This window comes from Hyperoodon ampullatus (assembly GCF_949752795.1).
Source record: "Hyperoodon ampullatus genome assembly, chromosome: 15".
Taxonomy (NCBI): Eukaryota; Metazoa; Chordata; class Mammalia; order Artiodactyla; family Ziphiidae; genus Hyperoodon; species Hyperoodon ampullatus.
This window is the reverse complement of record NC_136928.1, coordinates 70,607,226-70,621,380: the sequence shown is the minus strand read 5'-3', so window position 1 is coordinate 70,621,380 and position 14,155 is coordinate 70,607,226. Positions and strand designations below refer to the sequence as shown.

Genomic DNA, 14,155 nt, shown 5'->3' with positions numbered 1-14,155 from the left:
TCTTGCCTTCCAGGTTCTAAAAATACCTAGTCCCCAAATTATTCCCACTTCCTAAGACCATCTAATCCACTGCAAAGCCCTACTTCCTTAAACCCTCCCCAAAATCACTTAATGCTAGCTCAAATCCTATATGGCTCCCCATGATATACATTCTCCTTTATTACAATGTATCAATAAATTCATCTTGTTTAACTACCGATTATTCCTGGAGGTCTCCCCTGCAGGGCATTAACAGAGTTGGGACTACAGATTTGAGTACAGGGTGGGATTAAGAGTAAAATAATAAAATTATATAAAAATACATGCAGTCTATAGAACAGATAACGTCTATCTACCTAAAGGGGGTCTTTTGATAAGTAAACTTATCCACAATAAGTTTCCACAAATTCGAAATTACCAGTGTCTATCAGCACTGGTGATGTTGACTAAATAAATAAATCTTAAATTCTCAACTGTTCAGTTTTCCATCTTACCTGAAAAAAATAAGAATCTAAGTACAAAAAGTGAAAGGTAAATCAAGAAACTAAACCCTGAACACAATACTTAAAATAATAAAATCCTCTAATATAAATATATTATCTAATAATTTAATAAATGAATTAGCAAATATTATATATAGGATGGATAAACAACAAGGTCCTACCGTATAGCACAGGGAACTACATTCAACATCTCGTGATAAACCATAATGGGAAAGAATATGAAAAAGAATATATATATATGTATAACTGAGTCATTTTGCTGTACAGCAGAAATTAAACACAACATTGTAAATCAACTATACATCAATAAAATTTTTTAAAAAAGAATAAAATCCTCTAATTTAAATATATTATTTAGTAATTTAACAAATGAATTTAATAATTAAATATTTAAGTATATTATTAGTTCCTCATCAAGAAGTTTCTAAATACAGTAATATGTCATTAAGATTAATTTATCTACCTGAAATATAGTCAAGCTTTATTTAAATTTTAAACTATCTTCTCATTGATCACCAAAGTCAACATTGCCCAGTGCATCCTTACCTCCTGGGTCCTTATCTGGATTGTACTCTAAAGCATTGCTACAGATGAGGTCAATATCTTTCAGGAAATCCTTAGCAGTCAGGTAATTATGCTTATCAATTTTAGTGATTACTGTTGATAAATCCATTGGTTCCTTGATTACTTCAAGATAATCTGAAACCTAAAACAGGATATTTTAATGAAAATTACTTCTGATATTTCATATAATCTACTCATAAAAACACACAACAAAACCATACAGTTATTTTAAAATTAAATCTAGATATCTAGGAAATAATTACAGATAAGGATAAAATTATAGAACAATTTATGCCACTAAAGATACTATGTCATACTTTCCATGAAAAGCTTCAGTTTCAAGTCACATCTAAATCAACTCTGAAAAGTTTCTCATCTTGAAATATGAAACAAACTGTGTCAGCTTTTTTTTTTTTTTTTAAATCCTTTGGACACACCTGAGAAGAAAATGTATTGGTAAAAATACCCAGTAAGCATCAATAAATGTTACCTCAAGAAAAAAATTTTTTAAGGAAAATAAAAAGAAACACAGATTTTTTTTTTCTTCTTATTAGAGATGTTCTCGGGTAAATCTCTTTAAAATCTCTAAACAAAAAAATTATCTTTTTCAGTTTTCCAGGATGAATCGTTTCATGGAAAGAGTTTTCTGCTCCTTTGGATTCATTACAAACATTTTGAGTCAACTGTATAACAAAAGTAAGTATTGTTTTCATGACTAGAAAAAGTTTACTGGCCTTGTCCCTAAATATAAACAAATCTACCAGCAAAAAATACATTTTCCTCAGTGTGATTTTCTGGGAGATAACCCAAAATAGAGATATTGGTCATGACTGCCCAATAAATTGTATGTTTTGTATCATTTGACCAATAAGAAAGCTCTTCCAACCTATATATCCACAGGTATACCTTGTTTTATTGCACTTGCCTTTACTGCGCTTTGCAGATATTGCATTTTTTTAGAAACTGAAGGTTTGTGGCAACCCTGTGTTGTCAGATGATGGTTAGCATTTTTAGCAATAAAGTATTTTTTAATTAAGGTATGTACACTTTTTGTAGACATAATGCCATTGCATACTTAAAGAAGACTACAGTATAGTGTACACATAACTTTATATACACTGGGAAACCAAAGAATTCGTGTGACTCACTTTATTGCAATATTCACTTTACTGCAGTGGTCTAGAACTGAACCCACAATATCTCCAAGGTGTGTATGACTGTATTGTCTTCCTTAATGCAAATCTCAAATCAAGTAATTAGGTCTGACATAAACACAGTCTTAGAAATGTCCAATTAGTCCGGGACCAAATTCTGGGAATAGGGTAATTTCTGTTCTATGAAACTAAAGCCTAGTTTTCTCCATTGCAGATGGCACTGATGCTTTTTGGGATTTTTTTTTTTTTTTTTTTTTTTTTTTTTGGCCTCGGCATGTGGGATCCTCCCCAGCCAGGGATCAAACTCATGCCCCCTGCATTGGGAGCGTGGAGCCTTAACCACTGGACCACCAGTGCAGTCCACTGATGCCTTTTTAAAAATTTACATATTGAATATATATTCATATGAATAAATACACATATATGCATATACAAAAACATATGCATATATATACACATACATATTATTTATATGTTTTTAAATTTTTAGGTAGATGTGTGTGCATGTTTTAATTTATTTTTCATTCTCTAGGAGCTAAAAAGCCAGCCAATCTCCTTATAGGGGAGATAGTGGAACTATACTCAACAAGGAACAGTCCAGAAGGTATGAGTTGGATCCTTGGCTCTGACAATTGACATGTATTGTGTACACGTGGAAAACATTTAATAAACTTTTGCACTATGAAAATTTATATTACTAAAGACCATAAAATTTTAGCACCTATGCTTATTTAAATTCAACGCTTATTTTCTAAACTTTTGTTTCCTCTGCAACTTGCTTTGGAATTTGATAAAGTTTTTAGACATTTCAAATTCATTATTTTAATACAAGTTTTTGTGTTTTAGGTTATCAAAATGTTATCTTAGTTTCCTCTATCTGTCCCAGAGACCCCTAAGTTTTCAGCCTTAAAAGTAAACAAAGAAGCAGTAGCAAAATGAACCTGAGAAAGAAAAAAGAAAAAAAAAGGAAGGGCTGCCCTGGTGGCGCAGTGGTTGAGAGTCCGCCTACCGATGCAGGGGACATGGGTCCGTGCCCCGGTCCGGGAAGATCCCACATGCTGCGGAGCGGCTGGGCCCGTGAGCCATGGCCGCTGAGCCTGCACGTCCGGAGCCTGTGCTCCGCAACGGGAGAGGCCACAACAGTGAGAGGCCCGCGTACCGCAAAAAAAAAAAAAAAAAAGGAAAAAGAGAAAACATCACCCTAAAATTAACGTTTTAACTGACCAACATCTTCTATCCCCTTCCACTGCCTTACCATCATTTATAAAACTTTCAATCTATCACAGATGGCATTTGAAATGTGACAATCTCTTCTGGTTAGACAGAAAAAGCTTTCCTGGACAAAGGCAAAACTGGTTCACTCCCAGCATAGGAGGCTGACTTGGGGGCAAGTCCTTATCAATTAAGTGTCAGAGTTCCCATACCCAATTTGAAATAAAAATAAACATTTATAACAATCTTTAAAGTGGGCTGATAGTTTTAAGACTTTCTGAAAATACCACGAGGGAAAAAATATGCTTCACGAATATAAAATATGTATTAATTGCAAGAGCAAATAGGCAAGTCCTGTTATTCCAGTAGAAAAAGATTGACAGCCGTGATATAAAGAATGTGGACTTCGAATTTTAAGAAACATTGAGTGTTGGCTGTGTCACTTGCCAATAAGCCTCAGTTTCTTCAACTGCAACATAATAATGACCTTGTGGGGTTGCTGAAAGGATCAAATGGCTAAAACTATGTATTGTGGATAAACATACAAATAAAATTAAACACAGTCCCTTTATTCCCAAAAGGGGGAGGTGGGGGGAATAGATATTTTCAGGTTTTCCAAGGGGAAAAAACATAATGCTAGCTCACAGGCATAGATGAGGTAATGATTCCAAAGGAATCTGTTCTGATCCAAGAGTACAGATTTCACAATGAGGACACAACATTAAACTCTGCATCACTCCATAATTCAAATTTAAAAAAAGATGAAGAAAAAAATTAAAACTAAAAACACCAAAGCTGTTCAAACATGGAGTCTGAACTATAAGAAGAATGCCAGTAAAGACTGCATTATGTGCATCCACACACTATATTATCCCAGGATAAAACAAAATAAAATTTATTCTACAGTATTATAGTAGATTCCAAATGGAAAATTTCTTTTCTCATCATCACAAACCACGCTCCCACAAGGACACAAAACAATACACATAGAAAGTGAGAAATTTTCCACTCGGAGCAGAGAAAATTCTTGGAGAGAAAAATAATAGGCTGTGCTTATAACCTCATACAGCATCTTAGTCACAGACATTTCCAAAATATGAAAGACAAATTTCAGGTTTCTTAGCTACCTCTTTCAGTAAGGTATACCCAATTTGGGAAATGCCAATTTTAATTGGTATTGATTGGTTAATACCAATATTCTTTTGGAAAGCAGGATTTATCCTGGAATAAAAATAGTCTAGTATGGACATTTCACTAAAGTAACTTTTAATCCTCTTCTTAAATTGAAGAGTAGGAGATCACAAAGATCAATACTAATCAAGAGGACATATACAAATTGTCATTAATTTCATCCAAAAGTCACCAGATGTTTGCTGATGACATTGGTAGTTATCACATGGATTAAAATTTTACAGGCTAGGGGTAATATTCATCCATGCCTTTGTTTTTTTCCTTCCAAAAAAAGATGTCAACATTTTTTTCTTTTAGCCAGTTCAACTTCACTGTTTGCACACTACTGAAACAAGACCTCTTCAATATCCACCGGTTTGCTGAAGATGTTAAAGCGTTTATCTGTGGCCAGCCTCTTGGTTACATCCCTGAGAAACAACCGCAACTCTCTTAAAGTATTTTCCTCCTGGTCCTCCATCCGAATTTTTTCTGATTCTGATAACTGACGAGGTGGAGAAGGTAGTGCAAGTGGAAGAACTTCCATAGCACAAAGACCTAAAGAAAGTAGAAGAAAATGTTAAGATTCCAACATAGCAGGGTCAGGACCTCAATTACTTTTCTGGCACTCTCTCAAAATGTTTTTTTAAGAAAAGGAGAATTCCAAATACATGTGAACCATGTGAATTCAGCAAGTAAAAATTTGAATGGAAACCAAAAGTACATTAGGGAATAGCTTTACTTTTATAAAATAACTTACAACAGGACGTCTTTAAAGCACAAATGATATGATTTTAAATAATTTGATTCTGAGATATTACTTACATACAACTTTAAGAAAAAGATTTCGTATCAACATAAATATCTTCAGGTGAAGTACTTGTATACTGATTTGCTGAAGTCAACCTTATTTAAAGACTGTTTCTCAAAATGAGGTTGCCTTATATGCATGAAATTTAAACGGACAAAGAATAATTCTTTGATCCTTCCCATTCCCAAAGACTTCTAATTTTAGACAAGTCTCCTACCCTCATATTCTTACTACAACACAGTTGGGATAGTAAACGGCACCTGCAGGGAGTGGGGAAAAAAAAAAGTAGTAACTAAAAAAAGAATCCCAAAGACATGAAGAAGATGGAAAAGCCAGGCTTAAGTGTGATATATAAAATCTATGGTATTCACTATCTACTGTAAAACAAACAAAACATCTTCTTAGAAGGTAAAGTATTAACTTGCCTAACCATAATGCTCTCTAATTCCTTAAAAGATTTTCCTGATATCACACTGAAGCTCAGGATTAAAATCCTAAGTATTCTCGCCAATTTCTAAATAGCCCCTAAGATGAAAAATGAAAGTCCACAGGAGCAACTCAAAAAGAAAAAGAACTATGTTCAGCCTTAACATAGAAAATTCAGATCTATGGGACTAAAATATGTCTAGGAACATGCAAGATACTTTATTAAAATGAATCATTTTAATAATGAAATATTTTAAATGCTGTTATTTAGATTAACAGAAGGCAACAACCAATAATCAGAAGGTATAACTTCCATGTTGAATATTCCAAAGTTTCTGTGGGGAAAACCCCACAGCTATAGTCATTTGATAGATGTTCATCTTAAAAGCACTGAGAAAATGTGAAAAGGAGCCACTAAAGGACAATAAAATTATTAAAGTATTGGATAGTATAGCCACTGAAAAACAAAGTATTGGATAATATAACCACTGGAAAACAAAGAAGTATGAAAAAGCAACGAGTTGGCAGGGATGGGAAATGTATTTAATATCCTATAAGAACAGCTACGAGAAACATAAAAAGCAGAACAAAAAGAAAGAGGCTTAAAAATTTTTTTAACAAACAGGAGTGCTATTTTCTAGAAGAGGATGAAAGATTAAGCAAGGGGATCTTATCTTTTTGCACCTTTAGTATTAGGAAAAGAAACTCTCTTTTGAATGACTTAGCATGCAGTCCTTACTTAAGTCAGGGGACTGAAAATCTAATTTTGAGGCCCCTCTTAATGCTATTAGGCCCAAATCCAAGAACACTCTAATGCTTAAAGAAAGCCATGATAGATTTCCAGTGCCTAGCATAATATATCTAACATAATAGGTGCTCAATAAATATTTGAAAAATCAATCAATAAATAAAATAAACCAGAAAAGGCAAATGTTCTAACCAGTTCTTGGCCCAACAAAACTACCCTGGCCCAGAAAGCAATCAGCACAGCACCTGTTGTTCACAACCTGATAGCTCGAGTCCTTAGTACTTAAAGTGACTAAAACACAGCAGAACCAGAGACTTTTTCTATGACTTTTTGAGCCTCAGAATGTGAAATCTACCAAAGCATCTGGATTGAAGTGATAAGGAGACTACTTCATAAACAGTCACTCATTAGTAAAGCTTTAACAATGAGGCTGTACTTCCCAATCTCCTCAAGTCAGGTAAACACAATGGCCACTTCCACATGTGTTCATCTAAAGTTAAACAAAACCTGAAAAATTGTCTTCATTTCCACAAAGAAATGGGTTTTTAAAAAAGATGACTCCAAGATAGGGTATCTCTTAACTCCAACCCACCCATTTTCCTAAAGGCTTTAGGAACTTTACCAGTGTGTTTCCTTCGTGGTGGAGCCATTGAGGCCTGATTGAGAATCAGTTCTTGGAAAAACTTTCTTCTGTCCTCTTCAATAGGCCTTTGAATATACAAGACCTCTTCGTACTGTATTCTAAAGATACATTTAACCTACACACATACACACACACACAAAGACATTAAATATTTAGAGAATTAAAAGCTTACATATTATACCAAATTATAATTTCTTCAACTTCGGTACCATTTTCAATGTTCATTGAACATTCATGTGCGGTTAAGGTTAAGCTACTCTTGGGCTATGCTGTTGAGAGGTTCAACCTCATGGAATAAACAAGAATGAAAGAATGATCCAGTTGCTCAAGTATAATAAATTATACTATAATATAAAAAAGGATAATTGATTGTAATAATCAGATGGCAACAATCTCAAAGAGCTGTTGCATAAGAGCTGAAAAGTAATTATCTACAACCTATTTACAATAGAGAGCTGGGAGGATGCTAACAACATTGCCTTATCTTAAGCTGTTTGTGTGTGCTTCCTATCCACTAACTTCCCTTCCTGGGCTCTTTCCCTACTAAGTCTATTCCACTGTATCCTCTGGAATCCTGATTTCATTGCAGAAAAACTATACCTTCGATCTGACCACAGAATGCTCCACAATGACACCGCCTTCCATGCAAAACTCCCAAAAAGCAAAATTAAGCCAGTCATGCTCATATCCCTCAACTCTTTCCAGTTAGTGATTGCCACCTCTCCTTTGTTCACCTGCTCTATAAAGACTCTGACCCCAGATGTCCCCCTTGCAAGATATGCTGTTTAAATCTTCTTTACAACATCCACATTTGTCGATACACTTTTTTTAATTCATATGTTTTCCTAGAAGGTCTGTTTCCTACTTCAAGATACTAAACTCCCTGAGAACAGAACTCATCTGTTTTCCTACACCTACCACCATGCCTGGTACCTAGCAATGCTTAATAAGCATATACTGAATGAATAAAGCTTGTGATTTTGTTACCCAGCCCACATCAAATTGGAAACTGCAAATAAAGAAGGGAAAAGGACACTAATACAGAAAGAAGTACCGACCATGACAGTGTGGAAATACTGGATTAAAACTTAAAACATCAGATTCTAGCCCGAATATAGGTACATATTTCTGGTAAACTTTGGATAGTCTGTTCAATTGGTTATGTCTAGCCACTTACTGAATTGCAGACTGTGAAGTGAAGAATTACTTAAATATTATTTTAATCTATCTTTGTAACAATGAGGTACATAGGGAGTCCCTCATTTTACAGATGAAAAAACCTAGGCTTGGAAAGGTTTAAGTAACTGGCTTGAGGTCACAAAGTGAATAAAAAGAGAAGACTAGATTATATAAGCTCTAAAGGTCTTTTCTAACTCTAAGATCCTAAGACAGAGAAGAGACAATGAAAAGGAGCCATCAGAATTCAATATTTAGATGGGAAATTATTTACGTCAACCCAAAGCCAAATCCTTAAAGAGTTTACATAAAATTTCACCTTGTGACCTTCCGATATTTTCTTTGAAGACTACCTTCATGTAAAAACACCTCCAATTCTTCGAGCTATACTTTGCTGGCCTTCCCTTGAAAGTTCTGGCAAGCAAATTTACCACTGAACATCCACCATGTGTCAAATATCATGCCAAACACTGCAGTTAAAAACCTGAAGAAAGTAGGCTTACTTCCTGCTGTCAAGTCTCTTCAGTCTCCTAAGAAAGCATTATGATACCATGCCAGAAGTGTTATAACAGAGGTAGTGAAACAGAGGAGACCCTGCAAGGGGCATGGGTGAAGAGGCATTAGATAAGATATAGCAGAAAATGCTAACATTAACTGGGTCTTGAAAAATAAACAGAATGCAATACCCTAGAAGTACCAGGATTCTGTTTAAGGGTAGTAAAACATTTAATTTCAGTTTTTAATATTCCTCCTTCTGATCATTTTTCAACATTGTGTTGAACCTGGTAAATGTAAAAGCATACCAAGAGCAAGTCTACAATAATCCCCCTGATATCAGCCTTCCTGATTATTACCAACAGCTTGTTTTTCTTTAAATTCACTCCTATCTTCTGACATTCCCAGCCTCAAACTTCATACTGCAACAAGACAAACCTCATATAATTCCCTGAACGAATCATGTTCTCTTTCACACTGGTTCACAACAGTCTTTATAGATGCTATTCACTCTTTCCTAAACTGTTTTTTTTTTTTTTTTTTTTTTAACTCTTCACTCAAGCCAGTGCTTTCTGGGTGATGCTTTCCCTGACTTTCCCAGATAAACTTAGACATACCTTCTACTATCTCTCATTAAACTTTTTTTAAGTTCAATAATTTTTAGTAAGTTAATTCAGCTGTGCAACCATCACAGGTCAGTTTTAGAATATTTCCATTACCTCCAAAAAGTTCCCTTGTGGCCATTTGCAGTCCATCCACACTTACACTCCCAGCTGACAACCAATGATTTGGTTTCTGTGTCCAGAAATGTGTCTCTTCTAGAAATTGCATATCATAGAATTGGTAGTCTTTTGTGTCTAGTTTCTCTCACTTTTAGCATAATATATTGAGGCTCACCCACACTGGAGAACGTATCAGTAGTTCACTCCACTTACTGCTGAATCACATTTCACTCTATGTATATACACGACATTTTGTTTTGCCAATCACCAATTAATAAATACTTGGGTTATTTCCACCATGATGAATAATACTAGTAGGAACACTGGTGTACAAGTTTTTGTGTGAACGTACGTTTATATTTCTCTGGAGTAGTTACCTAGGAGTGGAAATGCTGAGTCGTATCATAAGTTTATGTCTAACACCTTAAGAACTGCCAACTTTTCCAAAGTGGCTATACCATTTTACAATTCCACCAGCAATACACAAGGATTCAAGTTTCCTACATTCTTGTCAACACTTGGTGCTGTCTTTGTGATGATAGCTATCCAAGTTGGGTGTGCAGTGGTATCTCATTCCTGAATGACTAATGATATTGAGAATCTTTTCTCATGTTTATTACCCTAAGAATATATATACTCTTTGGTAAAATGCCTATTCAACTCTTTAGCCCATTTTTAAATTGTAGTTTTCTTTTTAAATTTGTGGTAAAATGGTCATTAAAAAAATCTGCCATTTTACCATTTTTAAATTGTACAGTCTGTTGCATTAAGTGTATTCCCATGGTTGTGCAGTCATCACTACCTATCTACCTTCAAACCTTTTTCATCCTCCCCAACTGAAACTCTACCCATTAAACATTAACTCCCTACACTCTCCCTTTCCCCAGGTCCTGTCAACCACCATCTACTTTCTATCTCTACGAATCTGACTACTCTAGGAACCCTGTATAAGAGGAATCATACAATATTTGTCCTTTTGTGACTGGCTTATTTCACTTAGTATAATGTCCTAAGATTTACCCATGCTGTAGTTACTCTTGTTGTAGAATGTGCCAAAATTTCCTTCTTTTTTAAAGCTAAATAATGTTATACTGTATGTATATGCCACATTATGTTTATCCATTCATCTGTTGCTTTCTACCTTTTGGCTACTGTGAGTAATGCTGCTAAGAACATGGGTATACAAACATCTGTTTGAATCCCTGCTTTCACTTCTTTTGGGTATATAACCAGAAGTACAATTGCTGGATCATATGGTAATTTTGTTTAATTCTTTAAGAAATCACCACACCAAACCATTTATTTTCAACAGAGGCTGCACAATTTTATATTTCCATCAGCAATGCAGAAGGGATCCAATTCCCTCACATCCTAACCAACACTTGTTATTTTCTGTTTTTATGACAGTAGCCATCCTATTGGGTAAAAAGTGGTATCTAATTGTGGCTTTGATTTGTATTTCCATAATGATTAGTGATGTTCAGCATCTTTTCATGTGCTTTATTGCCATTTGAGTATCATCTGTGGAGAAAATCTATTTAAGTACTTTGCCCATTTTTGAACTAGCTGTTTGGGGTTTTCTCTGTTGCTGAGTTGTAGGAGTTCTTTATACACTCTGGGTATCAACCCCTTATCAGATATATGATTTGCAAATATTTTCTCCCCTTCAGTGTATTGTCTTTTCAATCTATTAATAGTTTTATTTTTGATGGAGTCCAATTTATCTATTTTTTCTGTTACCTGTACTTTTGGTGTCTCATCCAAGAAATCATTGCCGAATCCAATGTCATGGAGCTTTTCCCCTATGTTTTTTCCTAAGGGTTTTATAGTTTTAGGTCTTCTTTTTTTTATTAATTAATTTATTTCTTTTTGGCTGTGCTGGGTCTTCGTTGCTGTGTGTGGGTTTTCTCCAGTTGCAGCGAGTGGGGGCTACTCTTTGTTGTGGTGCGCAGGCTTCTCATTGCGGTGGCTTCTCTTGTTGTGGAGCATGGGCTCTAGGAACATGGGCTCCAGTAGTTGTGGCACACGGGCTCTGTAGTTGTGGCTCGTGGGCTTAGTTGCGCCGTGGCACGTGGGATCTTCCCAGACCTGGGCTCGAACCTGTGTCCCCTGCATTGGCAGGCGGATTCTTAACCACTGCGCCACCAGGGAAGTCCCTATAGTTTTAGGTCTTATGTTTAGTTCTTCAATCCATTTGGAGTTAATTTTTGCACACTGTGTAAGAAAAAAGTCGAACTTCATTTCTTTTGTATGTGAACATCCAGTTTTCCAGCACCATTTGTTGAAAGGACCATGTTTTTCCTGATGAATGGTATTCACACTTATCGAAAATCATTTGACTTAGTCTTATTATTATGCTGAAAGAGTTTTAATACATTCTGGATATAAGTGTTACCAGATATGTGATTTGATATATTTGAAATATTTTCTCCCAGTCCGTGATTTGTTGTTTTTTTTCATTTTCTTGATGGTGTCTTTTAAAGAATAAAAGGTTTTAATTTTGACAAAGTTTACCACATCAATATTTTCTTTTATGGATCATGCTTTTATATATTCTACTATTATAGCACTTCTCCTACTATATTGTTTTTTCCAGGTCTCCCTTCCCTCTAAACTTTAAATTCTTGGAGAACAGTGGCTATCTGAATTTTCGCCTATTTTATTTCATTCAATGAAGATACTGTACTAGAAATATGTACATGTATACATGCATCTGTGTGTGAGTATTGTGTGTGTGTGTGTGTGTGTGTGTGTGTAGAAACTGTGTTAGGCAGTTAGACACTGTGAATGGAAGAGTGAAGAAAACAGACACTCTCTTAAATAAATTATATTACATTGCACAGAATAGGCAATACATTTTCGATGAATGAACAATGATCTTAACTTGATGAATACAAAACTCCATTTCCCTAACCACTCATCAGCCTAATCATCACAATATGCAAAAACTGTCTCTCTGTAGTTTTAGAGAGTACAGGGCATTATAAGTGCATAGCCTTTGGAATCAGACAAACCTGGGTTCAAATCCTTGCTCTGCCACTAGCTGTAAGACCCTAGGCAAGTTACTTTACCCCTGTTGGCCTCAGTTTCTTCATCTGTCAAATGGGAAAGTAATACTTTTCTCACGGAACAGTTTAAAAACATATGTTAGATAATATATATGATTAACCTACACAGTGCCTGGCACATAGTTGCATAAATAGCAGCAATTCTTTCATTAGCAAATATTTTTGTTTTACCTCATTTATTAAAATGTTAGAATTGTTAGCCCCCAGTTTTGGAGGTAGTGTCCATGTGACCTCTGTAATGGGCAAAATTAATGGTTTAAAACTCAAAATCAAAAAACAAAAACACAAAAAAACCCCCTCAAAATCTCAAAGAGAAAAGGTGTGGAAAATGAGGTCAGAAATGAATCTACAATAGTTTTCATAAATAAAGTTTGCTTTCCTTAAAACAAAACAGGTAAACAATCCATCAAGTAAAAATAAACATTAGTATTTAACATACCTTAAAATAGTAATAATTCATGTTCATTTACTATACCTTTTTTAATTAAAAAAAAAAAACTTGGGAGGATCACCTTCCTCTTAACTTTTAAGAAATCATAAAATTGTTTTACAACCAAAAAATTAATACTAAGATATTTCTCTTGTATACATGATCATTTATCTGAGTTTTCAATGTCCCTACTTGATGTTTCTACTTAAGTTACTAATTTTTACCTCCCAGGTCCTACCATAAACTGAGAGACACAAAATGACATGAAATACTGAGAAGACAAAATAATGTACGTAATCTTTACTTTCATCAGTGTAGCTGAGGAGATATTTCTTTAAAATTCACTTCTAATATATTGAATTATACCATTCTGAGCCTGCCCATAATTTAATGCCAAAGTACATACTGTGAATCTCTTCAGAAATTTAAGTGCAATTCCAAAGTCTGCTTTCCTTCCTGCAAATATTTCTTTTATCTGTTTCCTTGTTTAAAAGTCGCTTTACTATGCTCAACCTCTTTTTTCTAATTCTCCTGAAGAGAAATAACTTGCAATTCTCATATATAGCAACTAAAATTCTCCAACTATTCTCAGAAAAGGTCTTCAGGGTCCACAGAAGTAAATTTACTTACACTAGAATTTTGCAAAAAAAAAAAAAAAAAAAGACGCATGAGGCTAGGCAGGAGTTACTTAAAGCCTTTGTGATGATTCAACAGTTTCTTTTTTCATGCAACAAACATTTACTAAGCAATTCCACTGTGTCAGGAAGCAAAGGGCAGTAAGACAGTCCCCTCCTCTCAAAGAGCTTGTGGTCTAGGTCAGAGTCTCAAATATTTTGCTCTCCACACTTTATTAAACTCTTAAAAATTACTCAAGAACCCAAAAGAGCTTCTGCTTTTCTGGATTATATCTGTCAATATTTATATACTAAAAATTAAAACTAAGAACCTTCCAAATTATGTATTCATTTAAAACCTATTACATGTTAACATTAAAAAATATATTCTTTTGGGGCTTCCCTGGTGGCGCAGTGGTTGAGAGTCTGCCTGCCGATGCAGG

At 34.8% G+C, this 14,155-nt stretch overlaps 1 protein-coding gene across 3 annotated transcripts in view; it reads right to left on the bottom strand.

Annotated features, from left to right (window-relative positions):
• Positions 1-14,155, bottom strand: part of ATAD2B (ATPase family AAA domain containing 2B) — a 150,668-nt gene that overhangs the window by 32,541 nt on the left and 103,972 nt on the right. For 2 of the 3 annotated variants that reach the window (XM_079720413.1, XM_079720414.1), the window contains 3 exons: positions 7,187-7,322; positions 4,956-5,137; positions 1,029-1,188 (listed from right to left, as the gene is read on the bottom strand). In XM_079720413.1, the coding sequence (XP_079576539.1) occupies positions 1,029-1,188; positions 4,956-5,137; positions 7,187-7,322 (478 nt within the window). Of the gene's footprint in view, positions 1-1,028; positions 1,189-4,940; positions 5,138-7,186; positions 7,323-14,155 lie in introns of all 3 variants that reach the window. The other variant, XM_079720412.1, reaches the window with a different exon arrangement.